At 38.0% G+C, this 23,571-nt stretch overlaps 1 protein-coding gene across 2 annotated transcripts in view; it reads right to left on the bottom strand.

Annotated features, from left to right (window-relative positions):
- Nucleotides 1-23,571, bottom strand: part of Ipo11 (importin 11) — a 167,395-nt gene that overhangs the window by 84,506 nt on the left and 59,318 nt on the right. For both annotated transcript variants that reach the window (XM_032898933.1, XM_032898934.1), the window contains exons 17-22: nucleotides 21,663-21,696; nucleotides 20,874-20,914; nucleotides 20,143-20,259; nucleotides 16,327-16,440; nucleotides 8,730-8,845; nucleotides 2,063-2,139 (exon numbers count right to left, since the gene is read on the bottom strand). In XM_032898933.1, coding sequence (XP_032754824.1) covers nucleotides 2,063-2,139; nucleotides 8,730-8,845; nucleotides 16,327-16,440; nucleotides 20,143-20,259; nucleotides 20,874-20,914; nucleotides 21,663-21,696 — 499 coding nt within the window. The remainder of the gene's footprint in view (nucleotides 1-2,062; nucleotides 2,140-8,729; nucleotides 8,846-16,326; nucleotides 16,441-20,142; nucleotides 20,260-20,873; nucleotides 20,915-21,662; nucleotides 21,697-23,571) is intronic.

The raw sequence follows: 23,571 nt of genomic DNA, 5'->3' as shown, positions 1-23,571 counted from the left end.
CACATCCACTCCTGTTTTCAAAGAATCTCTACTTTTCTACACTTAGAACTAGAATTTTTACTTCTGGTAAAATTTCTCAATATAAGTAAATTCTTAGCAAAGGGTCCAAATTTGGGGATTTTTCTACCTAAATACTCGCCCAGAACAATAGTCAACAAAGTTTTAATAAACGAATTAAAGATGCTTTATGGCTGAGTCTTAATGGGACTTGAGAGCTAAAGAGAGAGCTCAGTGAGTAAATGGCTTCCTTCACACGTGTGAGGACCTACATGGGGATCCACCCCCCCCCATAAAAAGCTAGTCGTGGCAATGAATGACTAATTTCTTTCAGTGCTGGGGAGGTGGTGCACAGAGGACCTCACAGACTTACTGGCCAGCAATGCTAGCTGACCAGTGACCTCCAAGTTGAGTGACAGACCCTGTCTCAAACAAAACATAAAACGAGATGGCCCAGCAGCTAAGGGCACTTGCTATTCACTCAGGAGATGTAATAAAGCAGAGCATCTTGCAAATACACCTGTAACTCCAGCTCCAAGGATACGACACCCTCTTTAGCCCTGTATGCACGTATGGAAACATGGATTTCCCACACATACATGTGTACAAACATTCACACCAACACATACTCATTTATACACATACAAATAAACAAGGTTAAGAGTAATAGAGAAGATACCTGTCACATACTCCATGGGGTAAGTACATGTACACACACCAGTACACACAAGCATGCACCACACATACACCAAAAGAATTAAAATTAAAATTTTTAAAATAATCAAAGGGCCAATAAACTGTACTGTGTATAATTAACATGTGTAGAATTAACTATGCCATAAATTTAAGTGTGTGATTGACTTGGCAAACTCACTTACTAGGATGACTAGCGTTATTTTTAAGAGATTTTAAGCTAGGGATGTAAGTCAGTGAGAAGTCGCACTAACTAGTGAGTTAAAGGCCGTAGTTCAACATTTCCACCACATAGATAGATAGATAGATAGATAGATAGATAGATAGATAGATAGATAAACAAAAGTGCTATTATATGCTTTAGAATGATTCCTCATGTATAAGAAAAAATACTGAGTTACTATTTGTGATAGTTTGAATATGCTTGGCCCAGGAGTGGCACTAAGACCTTCACCCTAGCTGCCTGGAAGCCAACATTCTGCTAGCAGCCTTCAGATGAAGATGTAGAACTCAGCTCCTCCTGCACCATGCCTGCCTGGACGCTGCCATGTTCCTGCCTTGATGATAATGGACTGAACCTCTGAACCTGTAAGCCAGTCCCAATTAAATGTTGTCCTTTATAAGACTTGCCTTGGTCATGGTGTCTGTTCACGGCAGTAAAATCCTAACTAAGATACTATATTATTATCTACTATGAAAATAATGTTGATATGAGGGAAAGAATCTAGTTCTATCTCCAAAAGACTGAAAGAGATAGTGAATCAATCCCTCAGAATCCCCTCAAATGTGATGTTCTGTAATTGTGTAGTACTGAAGGAATTAGAGCTTAGTGGAAAGAGGTAGTCGGGCATGTGTGAAGCCACGTGAGGATGACAGGGACAACACACAGATTATGTGGGATGAATATTGATCTAATTTGTAAGCAATATTCAGCAAACCATGTATGACACTAAAATTTCAGTAGTTCCTTAGCTAAAACAAAAGTATATATAATGCTTAGTTTAAACAATTACAGCACAAACTCCCTGTGTAAAGTGAGCAGAGTAAAACTATGGTAAAAAGAAGCAGTTTCAAAACATATTCTTCAAGTAGCATGTAGAATAGCTACCAAACAAAACTCCTCAGGCAAATCTCAAGCTCAACTTGTAATGAGTTTGTCTTTAACTGAAAATTTTCCATAAAGCAATGTTATTTAGTGTTTACTTTTAAACCAATGGAAGGTACTTCAAAAATATATGGAATAATTTCTATAAAAACACTATGATTTATCAATGTATGGGAATTATAAAATGGAAGGAATTTTAAAGTCAGGAAAAATACTTTTAGGCTGTGGATACATTAACAAACATCTCAGTAAGATCTGAAGACATACCAAGAAGAGGTGACATGTTCTGAAATATACGAAGCAGTTCTGGTGTGACACATGGGCTGTTCTCCAATGTCACTAACCTAGGGGAAAAATACAATTAACACACTTCAGACATCCACTCATGCCATTAACGCATCTGAAGTATAAAAACATTCCATTTAAGAAGCAATGAGGAAAGTGTGTAAAGCACCTGCCAACAAGATCAAGCACATCACCAGCTGCTCTTGGAACTCCGCAATCGTTATGGATGCACACCCACAATGGAGGCCTCTGGGCAACCTGGGAGCCATTTTTCAGGTACTTGCCACCTCTTTTTATTTTTTAGACATGTTCTCTCACTGAATGAATTCAACATTTACCTAAGTTGGCTAGCCAGCAAGCCCACCCTGGATCCACCTATCTCTGCCATTCCTAGTGTTGGGATGACAGCAAATGTGCCATCAACCCAAGTTTGGTTTCTTCCTTTCTTTCCTTCTTTCTTTGTTTTTTGTGTGTTCTGGGAACTGAATTTACATCTTTATGCTTTCAAGTCAAATAATTCACAAGGCTAAATTATTTCTTCAGTCTGTATAATAATATTTCTATATATGCACTAAAAATAACATTGTATGCTAAAATAGAATACAAATTATTGTTCTGGTGATAAAAGAGGGTTAAAGTTATTCTGTGATAAATTTTCTAATGGAGTCTGTGTTCCTCCAATGACAAACTGGGCTAATGAACTAGTAAAACAACTTACACTACATGTTATCTAAAGACAAAATTAATAGCCAATTAAATTATAAGCCATTATCATTCTTTAACGGTCTAAAATAGAGTTTTAAAATACCAAATATATATAAAAAGAACTTGAAGAAGGAATACCATGAGTGTCACAACAACAGAAAAAAAAATCAAAACAAACATAAAGACAGAAAAAAAGGGAGTAAACAAATTCTTGTATTTGGTATTGATACACTTTGAATCTCTAAAGGCCCATCCATGTCCTTGGACCCAAACTAAGTATTACTCTTTAGATCACTGGGGAAATGCCACTGGTGGGAATGGTGGACCCCAGTGCCTGTTTTTCCCACCTGCCATACATTCATGGGCTTTCTCTACCACAGAGACCCACCTCCATATACTGTGTGTCAAAGCCCAAAGCAATGGGGCCAATCAGTTATGAACTGAATCCTCTCTGGGAGCCAAATGCAAGCCTTTCCTTTATATAAGCTATCTTTGGTACTTGCTAAGGAACAAACCTCACATAGGTAAAAAATAAAATTAAATTTAAAAAAAGTCACTTAAACCTTCGAATAAGTACCCACCAAAATTTCATAGCAATACATCTTGTGATGATGTAAACACTGTATTATCTTGTCTACCTCCATATTTACTCACTGCACATATGGAAAGGGCCTTAAGTTTCTTTGCTTGTTCATGTTATAAAATATCCTCACAAAAGCAACTTCAGAAAGGGCTTACACTGACACCCAGTTCAAGGGTACAGATCATCACAGCAAGGAAGTCAAGGTAGCAGGAGTTCAAATAGATGATCATACCACATTCAGAGCCAGAAAACAGGCATCAATGAATATAGCCCTGGCATACACCTTCCTTTCTCCATTTTTCTACAGTGCAAGATCCCCATCCATGATCCCACCTACAGTTGACATAGGTCACCCAGGCACAATTAACCTAATCAAGATGACCTCTAAGACGAATTCTCAGAGGTTAATTTAAATAATCCTTCACAGGTGTGCCCAGAGGATCTCTCCTCAATGAGTCCAGATTCTGTCACAATGACAACATAATTATCACACAATGTCTTTCATATTATATGTTAAGTGAATTAAAGATAAACAACTAATAAGAAAAAGTTAACTATTCAGAAAAATGAGTATACAAAAGGAAAAGATTTAGAAACAAATGTTTCAAATTACAGTTTAACAAGATTTATATACAAACACAGAGAGAGAAACAAAAATAAATTGACTTTCTGTAACAGAAACAGCTAAGATTGTAGGTTGTTTTTTCCAAAACCAAAATAAGTATGTGCATATAGGCTTACACTGAGGAGTAATCTGAGGATTAAATTATGTAACTAAACTACAAGTGAACTACTGACCCCAAAGCATGGGTCCATTCAAACGACCAAAGAGTAAATGCCATTCTTCTTATGTTTTTCTTTCATATGTGTGTGTGTGTGTGTGTGTGTGTGTGTGTGTGTGTGAATGTGTTTATACATGTGTGTGTATGTGTGTGTGAATGTGTTATATGTGTTATGTGTGTGTGTGTGTGTGTGTGTGTGTGTGTTGCCTGCACGTATGTCTGTGCACCATGTGTGTGCCTAGTGCCTGTGGTGACCAGAAGATGGTAGATCTTGCACAACTCAGGTTACAGACAGTAGTAAGTCACCATGTGGGTGCTGGAAGTCAAACCCACATGGGTTCTCTGGAAGAAGAGAGTATGTTCTTAACCACTAAGCCATCCCTCTTGCCCCAGAATACATACCATTTTACAAAATCATTTCTTTTTTTCTTTAAATATTTTATTTATTTAGTATATATGAGTACATTGTAGCTGTCTTCAGATACACCAGAATCTGTTATAGATGGTTGTGAGCCACCATGTGGTTGCTGGGAATTGAACTCAGGACCTCTGGAAGAGCAGTCAGTGCTCTTAACCGCTGAGCCATCTCTCCAGCTCCACAAAATCATTTCTTTGTAAAGAAAATGATTTTTAATTATTAAATGGAGAACATAAGTATATAAATCCAAGCAGCATCACTGAGTACAGATCATAGATCCAACTCATTGATAAGCAGGAATAGAATGAGAACAAACTAGTATGAAAACTTTATAGTATACTAAAATTGAAAATTCCACCCCAGAAAATAGTATTTCAGAAAGTCAAAATTTTTCTGAAATATTTTTATACAAAAATAATCTCAAGTAGATGGGGAAAAAAGGGTACAGAGTTAATTTTGATCTGTTCTTCATTTAAATGAAGGTCGTTTGCGCCTAGTGCTCAATGACTGACAACTCTATGGTTTCCGTTGCTCCACTCTACATTTCCTGAAAAGCAAAGCCAAACCAAAGCCTTCTCACATATGGCCTTTTCAGTTTTGCCTAGAAGTAGTGTATAGCTCCTAAGAGGTCTGGAGCCAGCTCACACGTAGCGTGTTGGCTAACAAGCAGGAGCCCCAGGTTCAATCCTCAGTGTAGAAAAGAATGGGCTCCTGGCAGTGCGTGTCCAGAATAAGCCTGACCTTACTGGTTATTTCTAAGTTCTCTCTTTCCCGAGCTGCTTGTATCTTATTTAGGGCTGTAACGGCCAGCTGACGGCCATGATGCATATTTTACTGAGAAAATATAAGGCCTCAAATGGAACACACCACAAAATTTAGAAATCCACATTTCTATTGCCAGTCAAAAGAAATGCCCCTGCTGTTGCCAAAACTTCGGCCCTTCCGCTTGAGATCTGATGCGCCACACTTCCTGTCTCCCTCACTGATGCTCTCCCAATCCAGCTTCACACATTCTAGACTTCAACTTCCCAGCCTAGGAGATTCCCACCATGGCCCCTTACAGTAAAAGTTCTGGAAAAAGTTGCCAGTGCTAATGACCTGCACTTGCTTCTCTCCACTCATTCTTCAGTCTACTGAATTCTGTTGCTATCACCCTAGTTCCACAGGGACAAATTCACTTCCCAGGTAATCTTACACTCACAGGCTTTAGGTGCTGCATAGGAGTGCTAAGCCCTCTTTTCATTCTTATAACCACCCTAGATGGTTTCCAACATTATAGATAAGAAAACCAAGGCACACAGACAGACTTTGATCAATCATAACTTGAACGCTGTGGCAGTACTTGGAGTGGCACTTGTCATCTATCAGAATCCAAATCTGAATGTGATCCCACTAAGGTAAGTGTATTTACTAACCAAAGGGCTCAGACAGACTGAACTGCCAACCAGAGAGCAGGCATGGGACTGACCTAGGCCCTCTGCACATTATGTAACAGTTGTGTGGGTTGGTCTTCATGTGGGACTCCTAACAGCAGGAGCAGGGGCAGCCTCTGACTATGCTGCCTTCCTATAACTGGGCTGCCTAATCTAGCGTCAACAGAAAAAGATGCATCTAGTCTTCCTGCAACTTGATAAGCCAAAGGGGGTTGCTATCCATGGGGGGTCTCCCCTTTTCTGAAAAGAAAGGGAGAAATGTGGATGGTGGGAGGGAGGGGGGAACTGGGAGTGGGGGAGAATGGACACTGGGCAGAGAGAAGAAGGGGGAAACTGCACTTCAGAATGTATGTAAATTAATTAACTAAATAATTTTTTAAAGTGCATATGAAAAAACTCTGCTCATTCTTTACCCAGAAAAACTTAACAATTATTACATTTGTTGTTTTTTTTTTTCCTTAAAAAAAAAACTTGGGCATAGGGGTTCATGTCTGTAATTCTAATACTTGGAGAGATAAGGCAAGAAAACTGCTGTGATTAGAGACCAACTTGGGGTTTATAAAGAAAATTCTAGACCAGCCTGGAATACAGAGACTTATCTCCAAAAAATAATTATCTAATTTTTTTCATTTACATATATCTTGAGACGAGGAGAAAATCACCATTAAAATAACCACACAATTTTATTATTGTTTATAAAATCCTTTGAAAACTGGATACATACTTAACAAACACATTAAGTTTTGAGCCATGCCTGGTGGTAAAGGCCTATATATAAAACCTCAGGAGCTCAGGAGACTAAGGCAAGAGGGAAGGCAAGTTCAAGGCCACCCTGAGCTAGGCATGCTTTCCTGTAGTGAACCTTATCTCAAAAGCCAAAACAAAAGCCAAAGAGCATTGGAGTTGTATTCAGTGGTGGAAAACTTAATATAGCATATGCAATGCCCTAAATTCAATCATCAGCACAAACAAAAATGCCATAGAAAATCTACATGTTTATAAGAAAGTACCTGTGTAACAGAGACTAATTTTTCAATCTGTAGTGTGGGGGAGCACTGGCAAGCCTATAGGTCATAGTGGTACAATTTTCTATCATGACATTTGTCTATTTCATTACCTACTGGCTGGTTGCTCTGACACTAAACCATGAGAGTGGACCAGCTACACAAACACATCTGGAACATGTGACATATCACTGTCTGCACTGAGTCAAAAGAGTTTGCCAGTTCTGACCTAGAGCAATCTACCCTTATACAAATCCGACCTAAGAATTATTGATTTCAACAACCTTCTGATTCAGAACTACTATCTAGATCAGCGATTCTTAACTTGTGAAATGTCTGCTTGCTGGGGAGATTGAACAACCCTTTCACAGGGGTCGCCTAAGACCATTGAATATCAGATACTTATAATTCCTAACGGTAGCAAAATTACAGTTAGGAAGTAGCAACAAAATAATTTTATGGATGGAGTGACTACAGCCTGAGAAACTATTAAACTTGCAGCATTAGGAAGGCTAAGAACCACTGATCTAGATGCCACTCCAATAACAATATGGAAGACTATAAAGAGTACCTTCCAAGCAGAAAAAATCTACCCAGCGACATTTAAAACCATTAATCTAATATTCTGATACACAGCATTTACTTACAACTTAGTAGTTTTCACAAATGAAATAAAACAAAAACAATTTCTGAGAATCAAAATCTAGATTTTTGGGTTTGTTTCTTTATCTTGTCATTGATGTACAAGATGCTGAGAATTGATTTGTGGGCTGTACAAATTTGAGAGAAGCATGCTATCATTGAGCTATACCATAGCCCAAATTAAAACTCTTAATTTCCAAGAAAAAGTTAGGAAAGAAAAGAGAAAGAAGTAGGGCAGAAGGGCAAGGAGCAAATGTCCACTTTCCTGTGGTTGATTCTGTGATTAAACTGCAGCAGAGAACTTTACACATCTCCAATAGTACCTGTGGAGAAATGGCTTCCAGCAGTGAGGAGGGATGAAGACTGAAAGAGCCCGATAGCTCAGTTCCTTAAGCACAATGGGTAGGCAAAGATTCATGTGTCATATCAAATTAGCATAGTGCACAATTCTTTTTTGAGGTTTTTTTTAAGCTTTTAGTAGTACATACTGCTTGTTCAGAACATATTGCATGAAGATTTTGAATGGCAACTATTTGTAGAGCTAAGCTCTAACATTTTATTTCAAATACTCAAAATTTTAACATCAAATTTTGTTTGGTAAATTACCAAGATGCCTAGGTTATTTGCCAAATTACAAATATAAAATGCAACATGGTCCTTGCTATAAGTTCTCTCTATTTCTCTGTTTTAAAAAGGTTTGTTTATACTTTATATGTTTAGGTGTCTTGACTGTATTTACATCTGTGTGCCATGTACATATAGTGCCTGTGGAGGACAGAAGAAAGTGTCAGATCCCAGGGAACTAGAGTTACAGATGTTATGAACTATACCATGTACGTGTGGAGAACCTGGCCCTCCTGTGGAAGAGTAGACAGTGTTCCTATCAACAGCAAATTCTCGCTAGCCATCTGTCAGAAGCCTACACTGAACAGCAGGTGGAAGAGGGAAACAACCAAAGGCTAACAACTTCGCATGCTTATCTCTACATCTGAGTAATCAGAGCCGTTACATGACCTCTGCTCTACTGGGACACACAGAAAGCAGCAGCAAGGCAATTCATAAGATCAAGTCCTCCCTCTTACCATAATTCCAGACCATCTTCCAGAAGGTAGACATGTGGAGGCTGGGAAACATCGGTACTCAGCTGGATAACTGGGAGCAGGAAAGGATACAAGTTCTTGCTGTCTGCTCCTAATCCCTACAGGAAGTATGAACACGATTTATGATAAGAAACTCTAAGATCCCTCCCTACCGCCAATCAATTACTTGTCTCAGAAAACAATTTATATTATATAAAGTAAATAAGAGTCATTTAGAATAGTCTTCATTATACTAGCAAACAAGTTTCTATTTATTACTAAAATGTAAAAATCAAAATACTAGATGGAAATATATATATACGCATGCCAAGGCTATATGTATCTGTGCCTTTTAAGAAATTCCACATATAAGTTGAGTCTCCCTTATTTGAAATGGTTAGAAAGGAAGAAATTAAAATTTTGAATTTAATTTTCTAGAATGGTTGTAAATAAATAACAAAATATCTTGGGAATGGAAGCCAAATCTTCCTATAATTCATATACACCTTATACAAAGGTAACTCAATACATTAGTGTACCTATATTGCTTAGCAGGCCAGTTGGGAAGTCTCTACTTGTGGTATCAACTCGGTGCCAAAAAGTTTACTGGTGTGCAGCATTTTGAATTTTAGATTAGTGATGCTCACCAAATGTAGGAAGTGTTTGTTTCCCCCGTGCCATGACTACAGAAAAGGTAGTAACACTGATATATATTTTCACTGTATAAACACACGCAGCTAAATAACAAGCATGAAATTAGCCCAGCCTAAATTGCTCACTGCTATCACAGTAGATCCAGAGTTAACATACTAGGTGGGCATGAACAACTGTGTAGTTAGAGATGCAGAAAAAGTTCAAAAGCTATTACATATTGGACTTAGAGAAACAGAAATATATATAACAATTCCACAGCAAAGAACTTTTAAAGATATCCGTAATACATAAAAATGTCTCCAAGAGAAAACTCTACAGATCCATCAGAATTAGTTACACATGAGAAAAAGAAAACTGAGGAGAAAGGCAAAAAAGACTTATTTTGTATGTTTTCTACATTATCTCTCATGGAGAATTTTTTTTTGTTATATATTTAATGTGTCTAGAACACAGAAGAAAAAAAGTTTAATCTAAAATTCTAGTTCGTCTGTTGTTCTCTTAAAACCCAGTGGTTTAGTATTTCACGGTGGAAATACTTTAAAGCAAACAAGAAGGATTTTGAGTGGGAAAAAAATCAATCTCTAAGCAATAATAAATCTAGAAAGGAAATATCAAATACCATTCTTGGGAAATCTTTCAAATACCAATACAGTTTTAGAGTAAATTTAAATAACATAAACCAAATACACACAGACACAGACACACACACACACACACACACACACTCTTGACTCTCTCTGTCTCTACCTCTGTCTGTCTGTCTGTCTGTCTGTCTCCCCTTTTTTGTTTGTCTTCATTTCAGGAGACCCAGTCTTACTGCAGAGCCCTGGCTGGCCTGATAGTTACTATGTTACTAAAAAAGTTCATTAAAAAAACAACTTATCAGTGACTAAGTAACCTATCACAAGAGAGGAAAATCACATTCTAAAATAATTATAGATGATGGAACGGGATATAACTATCTTTGCAAATTTCCTGTGATAGCTTTTGTTTTTTCCAATTTAAGAAGACTGACCAAGGTATGGCGGTATGTATCTATAATTACAGCACTTGAGAGGCCAAGACAGGAAGGTCAGGACTTCAAAATGTATAGCTGTCTAGGTAAGTTCTGGGTCAACCTAGACTACATGAGGCCCTGGATGGAGAGGTCAGAGAGAGGAAGAGAATGAGTACGAATGAGTGCAGCCTATGGATGGGCAGCCACTGTTCTTGTGCAGACTGGGCATACTATGGACAAACCTATTTCTCCAAGCCTGTTTTTGAAGTTTAGACACTCAAATGACTCAGGGTACCATGGTCTAAAAGACACCCTAACCACTAGTGTCAACCAACCTTTTCATACATTTCTCAAGTGAGTCACAATTCTATCTTTCTAATGTTTTTCAAATTGTTTCTCTTCCTGCTGTTTACTTAATTCCTGCCCTGATCACCATTTTCATTGCTAACAGATGCTCCTAACCTTGACCTGGTATCACTCTCATTCCACACCAGTGTTCCCAGTCCCACTCTGGCTAACTATTTTAATTATTTTTTTTTTGTTTTGTTTTTAAGAAAAATGATCCTTTGAATTGAACATTACTCTCTTTAGCCTTATTGATCCATCTCACATATATGAATTCTGAAATTCACTATCCAACTACATTAACTATTCAATATTAGAAACACTATGATGACATCTTTATAAAGCTGACCAAACCACAGACTGGACAAATATGTTTACTATTTATCTCCTAAAAACCAATGAAACCAATGAACTTTTTTAAAAGACCTATGACCATAAACACAAAACAGAATATTAGAAGAGATAAAAGTGGGGTTGGGGATTTAGCTCAGTGGTAGAGCGCTTGCCTAGGAAGCACAAGGCCCTGGGTTCGGTCCTCAGCTCCGAAAAAAAGAACCAAAAAAAAAAAAAAAAGAAGAAGAGATAAAAGTAATCAAATTTAACCCAAGATGCAGTCCACAAAACTCAAAAAGGTCAACAAGCTGAAGGGCCCAAGTGAGGCGCCTCAGTCCCACTTGAGAGGGAGAAGAAAGCAACCACAGGGGGAAGGGAGGGAGGAACTTGGGTGGGAAAGGATACGGGGACAGGAAGAGGGGAACATGATCTGGTATTGGGTGGGGGAAAAGACTGAAGCCCTAAGGGCCAGCAGAAAAGAAAGGAAAAAAAGGTTACCTGGGGGGGGTAGGAGGGGGTTCGTCTAGAATGTACCAGAGACCTGGGAGGTGAGAGACGCTCAGGACTCAAAGGGAGAGACCCTAGATGAAAGGCTCTACAGTGGAGAGGGAACTTGTAGAGCCCACCTCCAGCAGAAAGACAGGGCATCAAGTGCGGGATGGGGTAAGTCTCCTACAGTCAAAACTCTGACCCATAATTGTTCCTGTCTGAAAGAACTGCAGGGATGGAAATGAAGAAGAGTCTGAGGAAATGGAGGTTCAGGGACTGACCCAAAGTGGGATCCAGCTCAAGGGGAGGCCCCAAGGCCTGACACTATTACTGAGGCTATGGAGTGCTCACAAAAAGGGACCTATCATGACTGCCCTCTGAAAGACGCAACAAGCAGCTGAGAGAGTCAGATGCAGATATGTGCACCCAACCAATGGACAAAAGCTGCTGACCCCTCTGGTTGAATTAGGGAAAAGCTGGAGGAAGCTGAGGAGGAGGGCCACCCTGTAGGAGGATCAGCTGTCTCAATTAACCTGGACCCCTTCCCCCCAAGATCTCTCAGACACCAGACAGCACACACCAGCTGATATGAGGCCCCCAACACAAACAGCAGAGGTCTGCCTGGTCTGGTTTCAGTCAGAGAAGATGCACCTAACCCTCAGGAGACTGCAGGCCCCAGGGAGTTGAGTTCTAGTGGGGTGGGGGTTTGGGGATTGGGGATACCCTTGTGGAGACGGGGTGGGGAGGAGGTATGGGATGGGGAACAGTCAGAGGGTGGACTGAACGGGAATAAAATCTGGAGTGTAAAAAAAGAAAGATTAAAAAATTTAAATAAAAAAATAATCAAATTTGGGAAGTGAGAAGTTAAGTAGTAACTGACTTAGCAACACTAGAAATGGAAGCTCAAATTAAATAGAAAACGGGGTCAACAAGATGGTTCATTGAGTACAGCTTTTTGACATCAAACCTGAAGACCATGTTCAATCCCTGGGAGCCACAGGTACCATACAAGAGAACTGAATCTAAGTTATCCTCTTATCTCTACATGCATGTTGTGTGTACTCACACAAACACACACACACACACACACACACACACACACACACACACGAGCAGATGCAGAAATAAACAACATTTGCATGTTACATAGAGCTAGGAAGATGAAGACATCTAAAAGTCACTGCTTGAAAAGCTGAAAGTAGACTGACTCTTCTACCAAAGAGAACAGAGCAGAAGAGAGCGCTGTCACTCTTCATTAAGAATAAATGATAACTGACTGTGTCTAAAATTAATATTTAAAGGAAATAAATCACCACATTATGGCACATTATGGTTACTGCTTAATATAACGTGCCAATGACAGAAAAGCCATTAAAGGCTTGCTCCCAGCTGCTGGCACTACTTTGGAGGACTGTGAAAAGCTTAGGAGTACAGGAAAACTGGCAGAAACAGGTCAAGTCAGGCATGTCCTTAGGAACTGTATCTTGTCCTTGGCCCCTCTCAGGCTCTCACTCTGTTTCCTGTCCACTCAGTGCTAAGCTGTCACACTCCTGCTTCCATATGCTCTGTCTCCCCAGATCCAAATCAGGAGACCCAGGAACATGCACTGAATCTCTGAAAGCGTAACCAAAACTAAATCCTTCCGCCCTTAAGCTGTTTACGTCAGGTATTCTGCCATGATGACAAGTTTAACTAATGCTGGAGCTTCATACATGAAGGTACACTTGTCTCGAATATCTTCATCATTCTCATCCCTACGATACCATGTCATTAAGAACTGCTATCCCACAATATTTAACACACAATGTGAACATCATTCTGTCAGGACAGAATCTTCCCTGGTATCCCACATGACTTTTAGTAAAGCGGACATCCTCCCTCATGCCCCACACTATGATGATTCTAACAGCTGTTACGTACTTCCAGACTGTCACTGCACAAACGCTAGTCCTCCTCACCTCTTCCCCATCTAGTACTAACCATCCACCTTATGAATAAATGTTCACTTCTACTGAAGCCAAGTACTGGACACTAGAATGCTTATTTTTATAGGTATCAACCACCACAGGCGAAGACACTAGACACTAGATTTCCAGGTTTATAAAATACAAATGCAAAAATACACAATTTACACTAATGTCCATCTTGCATGTTAATAGCTGAAAGATAGTAATGTCATCTGAGAGGTAATTTAATAATAAACCTTAATATTCTCAAATGACCCCAAAGTATATTTTAAGCTATAATCTCAATTTCTGTATTATATGTTATATGCTTATTTGCAAAAAGGACACATTAATATTTGGTTGGAACTTGGCATTATTGGTCAATATCGGTAAGTCAAATGCCATGAAGAAGAAAAACAACCAAACATTCACTGATTAGATTACAAAAATTGCAGTGATTGACATGCTAAGAGAGACAAAAGCAGGCTGGAGAGATGGCTCAGTGGTTAAGAGTACTGACTGCTCTTCCAGAGGTCCTGAGTTCAATTCCCAGCACCCACATGGTGGCTCACAACCATCTGTAATGGGATCCGATGCCCTCTTCTGGTGTGTCTGAAGAGAGCTACAGTGTACTCATAAAATAAATAAACAAATCTTAAAAAAAAAAAAAACATTTAAAAAGACACAAAAGCTGGGGAATTTTACTCCTATTTCCCTCACAAAGGTTTTCAACTAAGCTAAAAACACACTTACAAAGCTACAGTACAAAGATTCTAAAGTTCTACTTCTGTTACCTACAATATTAACAGACTCATTGCTACCCTTTCCTGAGGTCATTACTGTTCTCTACCCCAAAAAAAAAAAAAAAAAGTCTTTACAGGAACATCCTAAGTATTAGAAGATAAGCAGGAAGATACTTGTTTTACGAAAGTGCTTTAGAGAGGACTACAGAGCTGGCTCAGCAGTTTAAGAGTACTTCCTTCTAAGAGCTCAGCTAGGCTACCAGCAGACACACCACATGGTCCTTGACTGCCAGTCACTGTAGCTGCAGGAGCTCCAACATCCATGGATAGCTTCTGTAACAACACACATTCACACGCACACACACACTCATACTCACACACTCTCACACACATACACATGCACACACACACTCATACTCACACACTCTCTCTTACACACTCACACTCACACTCAGACACACACACTTTCTCACACATACACTCATACATACTCTCACACACACTATCTTTCACACACACAAAGACACACACACAGTCACACTGACTCACACTCACACACTCTCATATACACACTCACACTCAAACACACACAAAGACACACAAAAACACATTCTCACAGACATACGGTAATTTTAAAAATACATCTTTTTAAGTGTTTTAGAAGATAGTTTTGGGAGGAATATTTTTGTTTAATAGTATAGTCTAATTTTAGCAGATAAAAGAATGTATGGAGGTGGAGTACAGTGACAGTATATTATGAAAGCATTTATATCACTGAATTGTGTGCCTAAATTGGTTTAGACGGTAAACTTTCTGTCATATGAATCTTACAAAAATTTTAAAGGTACAAAATTGCATTACAGTTTGTATCATTAATCATCTATTTAACAGTCTTTTGAGAATTTATAATGATAAAACTCACCCATAAGCATTTATGGAAAGAATAGGTTCAGCCCAAACATAAAGGTTATCTTGGGTTTTTTAAACTAATATTATGAACCTTTAGATTGCGAATTGCTGTAATTCTTAATGCAGAAGAATATCTCAGTGGATATTCTAGATGTCTAGAATTTACATTTAATAGTTTAAGTAAGAGCTACATTCTAGGGCTGGAGAGATGGCTCAGCGGTTAAGAGCACTGACTGCTCTTCCAGAGGTCCTGAGTTCAATTCCCAGAAACCACATGGTGGCTCACAACCATCTGTAAAGAGATCCAATGCCCTCTTCTGGTGTATCTGAAGACAGCTACAGTGTACTTATATATAATAAATGAATAAATCTTTAGAAAAAAAAAGAGCTACATTCTACAGTCTAGATCTCTCTCCATGAACTTTCAGGTTCCTTTCTACCTACTACACATCAGATCACTTTAAATATTAAAAACACTGGGGCTTGAGAGATGGCTCAGCGGTTAAGAGCACTGGCTGTTCTTCCAGAGGTCCTGAGTTCAATTCCCAGCAACCACGTGGTGGCTCACTATCATTTAATAAAGGGATCTGATGGCCTCTTCTGACATGTGGGTGTACATGCAGATAGAGCACTCATACATAAAATAAATTTAAAAAAAATTAGAAACATCTAAAGTCACAATCATTCCTTTCTTCAAGATTTCGTGACTTCTTGGCTTATGAAAAGGAAAGTTTTTATTTTAAAGCCAGGAAAACCATAAACTGCAAAGCGACTTCATATTGAAACTCTCTAGATACCAGACCGGCTCCATGTGGGCACACATGTTGCAGGGCTAACACCACTGAAAAACACTAGACAAACAAAAGAAATACCCTTTTAAGTAGAGAATATTTTCTAATACCCTCAGAAATACACTACGTAGATCACATTTGTTTTTGAAAGAGTATAGATTACATATATTTTTTTTTTTTTGGTTCTTTTTTTCGGAGCTGTGGACCGAACCCAGGGCCTTGCGCTTCCTAGGCAAGCGCTCTACCACTGAGCTAAATCCCCAACCCCTAGATTATATATTTTAAAAGCCTAAAAGTAGCATGAAGATTTTCTTGAGTATTAAATCACATGAAAACAATGAGTTAAAAAATAAAAACAAACAAATAACCTAAGAAACTGGAGAACTCACTTACCTGAACAAGATGGATAAGTGTTGTCAGAATAGCGCATCGTAACATGTTGTGTTCCTCACTCTGCTTCCAGAGAAGAGGCAAATACTGCACCAAACACCCTACATACGGCCGTATCTACAAGACAGACAAAAAGGGAAACAACAGGACCACTTAGTAAGAAAGAAAATATACCATGAGAAACCTGGCAAACACTGTGAAATGTCAGGCAATAAACTACCTAATACTAATATATTAAATTAAAGATATTGTACTATGAATCCTTGGGTCCAACCAACCTTGGACAGAAAATATCTGCATGTATGAGGGATTCACTCTAGTTACTAAATCACTAACAGTGACAGTGTAGTGTGGCAACTGTTTATATCATCTCAATGTAACTTAAAGGACATGGGAGAATGTGAAGCCATTTTATACAACTAACTGACATCCACATCCACAGGCCTTGGTTTCCTGCACAGGATACGCAAGAATGAATAAGCATATTACTCAGTATTTAAATGTAAAAGAAGAAATCTGGAATATTCAGCAATCTAGACAAACCTTAAAGGCTTGGTAAATGAAATCAATCACAGAAAGACAAACAATGAATGATTCCACTTCCAAAAAAACAGAATAGTCAAGTTAGTGACAGTAAAATGGCGACTGACAGAGGCTAAGAAAGGACAACGGGCATTTACTAATTAATCAACTGGTGTGAAGTTTAAGTTCATGATTATTCATGTTGATATACAATGTCGCATGAATACTCAACAGTACACACTTAAGGATCCTCCTCAGTAATTTCTTTTGGAACATCTGGGGGATAGAAGGAGAGGAGTCTGACTATCAGTCTCGAATAAAAGGAGATCTTCACTTCAATCTAAACATATTTTGAAACCATGGGCATAAAATATGCAGTAGTGTAACAAATGCTTTAACAAGGGTCCTTTCCTTAGGAGGCTTAAAAAATATTATAAATTCTAAGTGATATTTCATCTTTCAGATAAAATGTTGCACACATTTCACAGACGCTCTTCAATTTTTTTCTCTCTTAAGAAATGTAGAATCTTAAAGACTGCCTGTCCTAAAACTTGATGGCATGTTTATTTCAACTAGAGACTTGTAGATCCTCAGGAATGGAATCATTTAACTGTGCTCTTCTAAGGTATTTTCTAGGAGGCTAGAGAGATGCCGCAGCGGCTGAGAACAGCGGAGAACGCTCCTCCAGAGGACCTGAGTTGGATTCCCAGCAGTTACACGATGGCTCGCACCATCTGGAACTCTAGTCTCAGGGGACCCAACAACTTTTCTGTTCTCCTCAGGTATCAGGCATGTACATGATGAACAGACAGGCATGCAAAACATACATACAAATAAAAACAAATACATAAATAAGAATTAATACTCAAGTAATTGTACCCTATGGTACAAAGATAATGACTACACTAAACTATCATAGTCAGACAAAATCAAATTCAGTTAGTGACAGTTTGAAGGGTAAATAGACAAGGACATGGTAATAAACTTATGTAAAGGGAACAAAAGTTAAAGAATGAAAGAATTGATATTTTTAACTGTTTCTTAACTTGGTATTTTTTTAACAGATAATTGGAGCTCTCTGTGAAATAAAAATGCAACAGCATTTCAAGGAGACACATGAAAAATACTTTGCACAGGAAAAAAATTTTTAAAAATTTTTACTAGCCAGATTCATACAAGTAAATGGACAAATCTTATATTTATAACAAACTTTTTTAACAAATAAGTTATTCAAAATGTATAATACTCTAAAGAATATTAGATTTGGAGTAATTTCTTATCATGAAATCGTATAAACTTGCTGAGTTCAAAATTATAATTCCCATTTTATACATGATATAAGTTTAAAGACCTTATTCAACATGAATAGCAAGGTCAGAGACTTACCAGTTTTAAAAAAACACCTTCAGTTAATCATTTAAATGAGCAAACTAAATATTCAAAGACAATCATCAAATGAAATAATACAATTCTTGTAACAAAAATCCAAAGTGCTAAGAAATATTACATTAAGAAAGCAGTGCGAAGACCTGCTCAATATGAAGTGACTCACGCCTGGCATAACAAGGACACAGTGTTTAATTGGAAAACCAGCATCCCCATCCAAGCTTATGAATGTTTACCTAAGCACAGGGGCACACACTGTTATCCCAACAACTAGGAGGAAGAAGCAGAAGGTCAGGTATTCAAACATAAGCTTCTTTACACTGCAAGTCTGAGGCCAGCCCAGGCTACATTAGTCTCTGCCTCATAAATATACAACAAAGTATAAACTTTTGACCAGTTACTTATTTCAAGTCTCAAAGACGTCTGCAGGCATTAAATGAGAATACATGCAGCGCACTTAGCACAAGAGACCACTGCTCAATGTTAGTAGCTAATCTCATCAACAGCCGGCACTGAGGAGCAACTGCAACATGTCCCAGTCCGTGAAAACGTGGGTCTAAGAGGAGACAGTCTGTGAGCTCCAAACACTGTCCTTCCTAGAAACAGTTCTCTGCTTTCAAAACATATATAAAGTAGTGAACCAGGATATAAAAGGCCAGAAGATAATTACACCATTGTTTCATGGATTACTCATTCTTCATGGAGATCAGGGTAGGGGGACAGAGAAAGCTAAATAATTTAATTTTTAAGAACTTTACAAATCACTTTTATACGTAAGCATACATATAATGTCAGCAAAAATGCTGTGTTTGTGTGTGTGTGTGTGTGTGTGTGTGTGTGTGTGTGTGTGTGTGTGTGTGTGCATGCACTTCATATGTAATGTTTGGTATGGTTTTAAGTAAAAATAAAGGGAGACTGGAGAGATGGCTCAGCAGTTGAGGGCACTGACTGCTCTCAAAGGTCCTGAGTTCAATTCCCAACAACCACACGGTGGCTCACAACCATCTGTAATGGGATCCGATGCCCTCTTCTGATGTGTCTGAGGATAGCAACAGTGTACTCACGTACATAAAATAAATATATGTTTAAAAAGAAATTAGGGCCAAATATATGTCTCAGTTGATAAAAGCACTTGAGACAAATAAGCCTGAACTGAAACTGAGTTCAAGAATCCATGAAAGAAACTGGACGTCACGCTGAACACCTGCGATCTGTCTAGCAAACTGGGAGGCTGACAGGAGAATCGCTCGCAGCTCGGAGAATCACTCGCAGCTCACGAGGGCAGACCAGAGGCACACACAGAAACCCTGCCCCTCTCTAGACAAGGCGTAAGAAGAGACCGACTCCCCAGCTGTCTTCTCACCTACCTGGATGCACATGCAACACATACACACACACAAATCAACCTTCAAAGGAGACTATAGACATACGTTTAAAAAGTATGAAGTAAAAAATAACAAATCCTAAGAAACTTACATTTGCTATGATGCATCTTGCTTAGACACTGAACACTGTGAACTTCAAGATTACTGAGCATAAACTAGATGCTACATTACTTTCTAAATACCGCCACACCACAGATATAATTGTAGTACTTAATATTTAAATATTCTTGTCTTTCACTTCTGGTATTTGGAGATGAGGTCTGACTATCACTTGCACTCTCAATCATCCTCCTGCCTCAGCTTCCCAGTTCCTAGGTTTACAAGCATGCACCAACATAACTAGCGTCTCTTAGTCACTCTTAATAAATTCAAATATAAATGTCAAGTCTGAAAAGCACATAAATGAAATGAGAACATATATGTTGAAAGCTTTTTAAGAATACTTTATCTTTTTTACAATATAAAGCAAAGATATTAAATATTCATAATCTTATCTGACACTTATTTTTATGTTTTACAACATTACCTGTACATTGACTCTTTCAATTACACAGGAAAGGACATGCAAAACATGCATCTTTGTATCACATTCTGTAACTTGCTGCAGCAACTGAAAAAGCAGTGTGAACATGGTTTCCAGATACTGCAAGAAGAACAGAGGTCACAAAATGTAGCCTTTATGTATATAAACACAAATCAGGTCAGAGCAATGAGACAAAATACAAAACCTAAGCAATGCTTAAAAACAGCTGTCAGCATATAATACACCATTTTTTCTCTATTACTGCTAAATGTATACACATTAGAATCTCAATTATCCACAGGCTGCAATGTTTAAAGGACTAGTCACAATTGTGTTTTTGTCAACTTAGCTATTAACTGTGCCCTATAACCACACTTCCATAAAAACCTGTTGCAGATAATATGAAAAGGCTTTGAATTAAAACAGTAAGAACCTTCGCTGTTGCACTCAACAGGTCATTGAACTCATGCAGTCTTTATTAGATGCAGTATGTAAACACAAAATTCTGTAGATAGATGCCTATTATTATTCTAGTATAAGAGACCCAAAAACCTCCAGTTCTCCTCTGACTTCCACAAACATTCCAGAAGCATTCTCACACACATACGTATAAAAAAAATGAAAAATGCATATTTTAGAGTTAAAAATACATATAAATTACAGTTATAAACCAATTTTGTACTCCAAAGACACAAGTAGAAATTGTTACAAAATCTGGAAACCAGTATTCTTACCGGTAAAAATTGATCTGTCCTAAATTCAAAATCATCAACAGGTAAAAAGCAGTTAAGGAATATTGAAAATGCATGAAATTTATCAAGATAAAAATATGTCTCTAGGGTTGGGGATTTAGCTCAGTGGTAGAGCGCTTGCCTAGGAAGCGCAAGGCCCTGGGTTCGGTCCCCAGCTCCGAAAAAAAAGAAAAAAAAAAAAAAATATATATATATAAATAATTGAAATAAATGTTTTTAGAAAAACACATTTTAACTATCCTAAAAATTAATTTCACAACATAACCAATTTTAGAATTTTAAGCTTAAGGCTCAGTGTGGTAGTGCAGACCTATGAACCAAACACTAGGAGACAGAGGCAGGAGGACCAGAAGTCCAAGGCCAGTCTCAGGTGTGTAGCGTCCCAGGTCAGGCTGGGCTACCTGACACTCTAATTCAAAACAACAGGAAAAAAATTTAGCTTCTTTACAATTAAGTCCTTTAAAAAGTTTTTGTAGGTTTTATTATTATTTTGTATTAGCTACAGCAGGGTTAGAGAGATGGGTTGGTGGTTAAGAGCAGTGCTGTTCTTCCAAGTTTGGCTTTGCTTCCCTGCATCTGTGGGGCGGTTCACAGCCATACATAAATGACTCCATTTCCAGAGATCTGATGCTCTCTCTCTTCTTGCCCTCTCAAATAATCAAGCACATATGTGGCACAAACTTGTAGGCAAAACACCCGTAACATAAAATAAATAAAACAAATTAAAATTTTTAAGAAAAACTTGCAAGTAGAAAAAAAAATGAAGGATATTTAACTTCAGAGTTGTTGCTGTTTCAATTCGGACCTAAAAAAAAAAAAAAAATCAAAGTACAGTATGAGTTTTTAATCATTACTGAACATCATTAATACTTAATGACAGCAAATTTATTCCAAACCATTTTCTTTCCTGTTTTTGTTAATATTAAGTTATAAGGCATATGCCATGAGAAAGGATGTTACCCTTAGTGTGTAACAAGTTACAAAAAGAACAAATATCGTTATCTCAGACCTTTCTAATTTTTCTACAGTTGCATAAGAACCCTTTGGGACAACAGATATTTCCAGGAAGAAAACTAATTTGCCACTAGGTAAGTGAAAAGCATGGGACTGAAAGAAAGTAGCATGCAGAGACACCAGGGAAATGAGAAAATAAAGACGCAAGAAAACAAAGAAGATGGTGAGTGAAGGGTGGCCGGGGGCCTGCGCAGCCTGTGATGGGCTGAAGTGGGGCACCGCGTCAGACGCATCTTTAAAGACTGATGGTCTCTGGCCTTCTAGCTCTCTAACTATATTAAATGCTTGCTTGATAACACCTAAAACATTCTAAAAGGTTCTATGCTTATTCTATGGTTAAAAAACACTGGCTTCTTTTCTCTTTAAGTCTGTGCTTTATTAAACATTACAACTCTCTGTGCTTTATTTAACTCTTTATGCTTAAACAGCACTAAGGAAACTTACTCTTTCTTACTGTTCTGTGCTTCATTAAGTGCTAAAGCTTAACTCTTTATTAACTTTGTTACTTGTACTTTAATAAGCACCAATATCTAGTGAATGACACATGCTGTTTAGCAATACGGAATTAAGTAAAAGGATTTATTGCTAGGGCTTATTTCTCTGTATCAATCAGAAGCCTCTCTGGTTTAGCTGGTTAACTCTTTGTGAACCAGAGGAGGGAAAGGAAAAAAATTAAAATGCTTTGTACAGGCAAATATGCACAGTCACATATACATTCAATCATCCATACACCCATACTCTGGCCGGGCCCAACTGTCACATCAACTCCACAAGTATTCATGCATGCTTACACACTTACACATATACCCTACACTCAAACATATAGACAAGCGGACATACACATTTGGACTGACAGATAGACAGATGGACAGACAGACAGATGGACAGGACAAAGCTCCTCAAGCCAAACCATTCAATCAACAACCAACAACTTTATTTCTTTTTGCTGGTCTTTTTATAACTCCTTAGACACAAAGTTATTTAGAAAATTACCTCAGAGATAAAATATTACATAAAATGGGAGTTACAGTAGGATGTTGATATTAAGTTTAAAGCAATTTCATTATAATATGCTCGCTATAAGTTTAAAACAACAGTTCTTTTCATGGCCTTGCATTATCCTAATGTACACCTGTGATCTTATCCTTGGACCTGAATTTTTTCCTTGAACACAAATTTGTCCCAAGTCTATTTCTCTTTTTAGTGTAAGTATGAAAGCTCATTGTATCCCTTATTATGCAGACTTCACTTACTATTCTGAGGAGTGGGCACATTCTACTCTTGATTCTAACTTTATTACATCTTTCTAGCAAGTAAGACTATCTTTACAACTTTCATCCTAAAATTATTTGAATCAAATCAGGAATTCTATAGAATTATTAATTATTTGTCCATATAGCATCACAACAAAATAGTACATCTTCACAGGTCTGCAAAGATCGCTCAAAAGGGTGGGCTAATAACTAATGATTGTTATATAGTTAATAATAACAGGAAAAGCATATTAATAGCAGGAATCATTCCTAAAATGGAATTCTCAGGAAGATCAGCTGCTGGTTATTAGCTTCTCCTATGTCCGCTCCTGACAAAGTGTAAAGGAAGAGCGGGGAGGAGGGAGGAAGCTGTTCGAGCTCCACAGCTCTGCTCTAACCTCAGGTAGAGCAAA

The sequence above is a fragment of the Rattus rattus genome, chromosome 3 (genome assembly GCF_011064425.1).
Source record: "Rattus rattus isolate New Zealand chromosome 3, Rrattus_CSIRO_v1, whole genome shotgun sequence".
Lineage (NCBI taxonomy): Eukaryota > Metazoa > Chordata > Mammalia > Rodentia > Muridae > Rattus > Rattus rattus.
The sequence above is the reverse complement of the archived record's forward strand: the minus strand, read 5'-3'. Positions and strand labels throughout refer to the sequence as shown.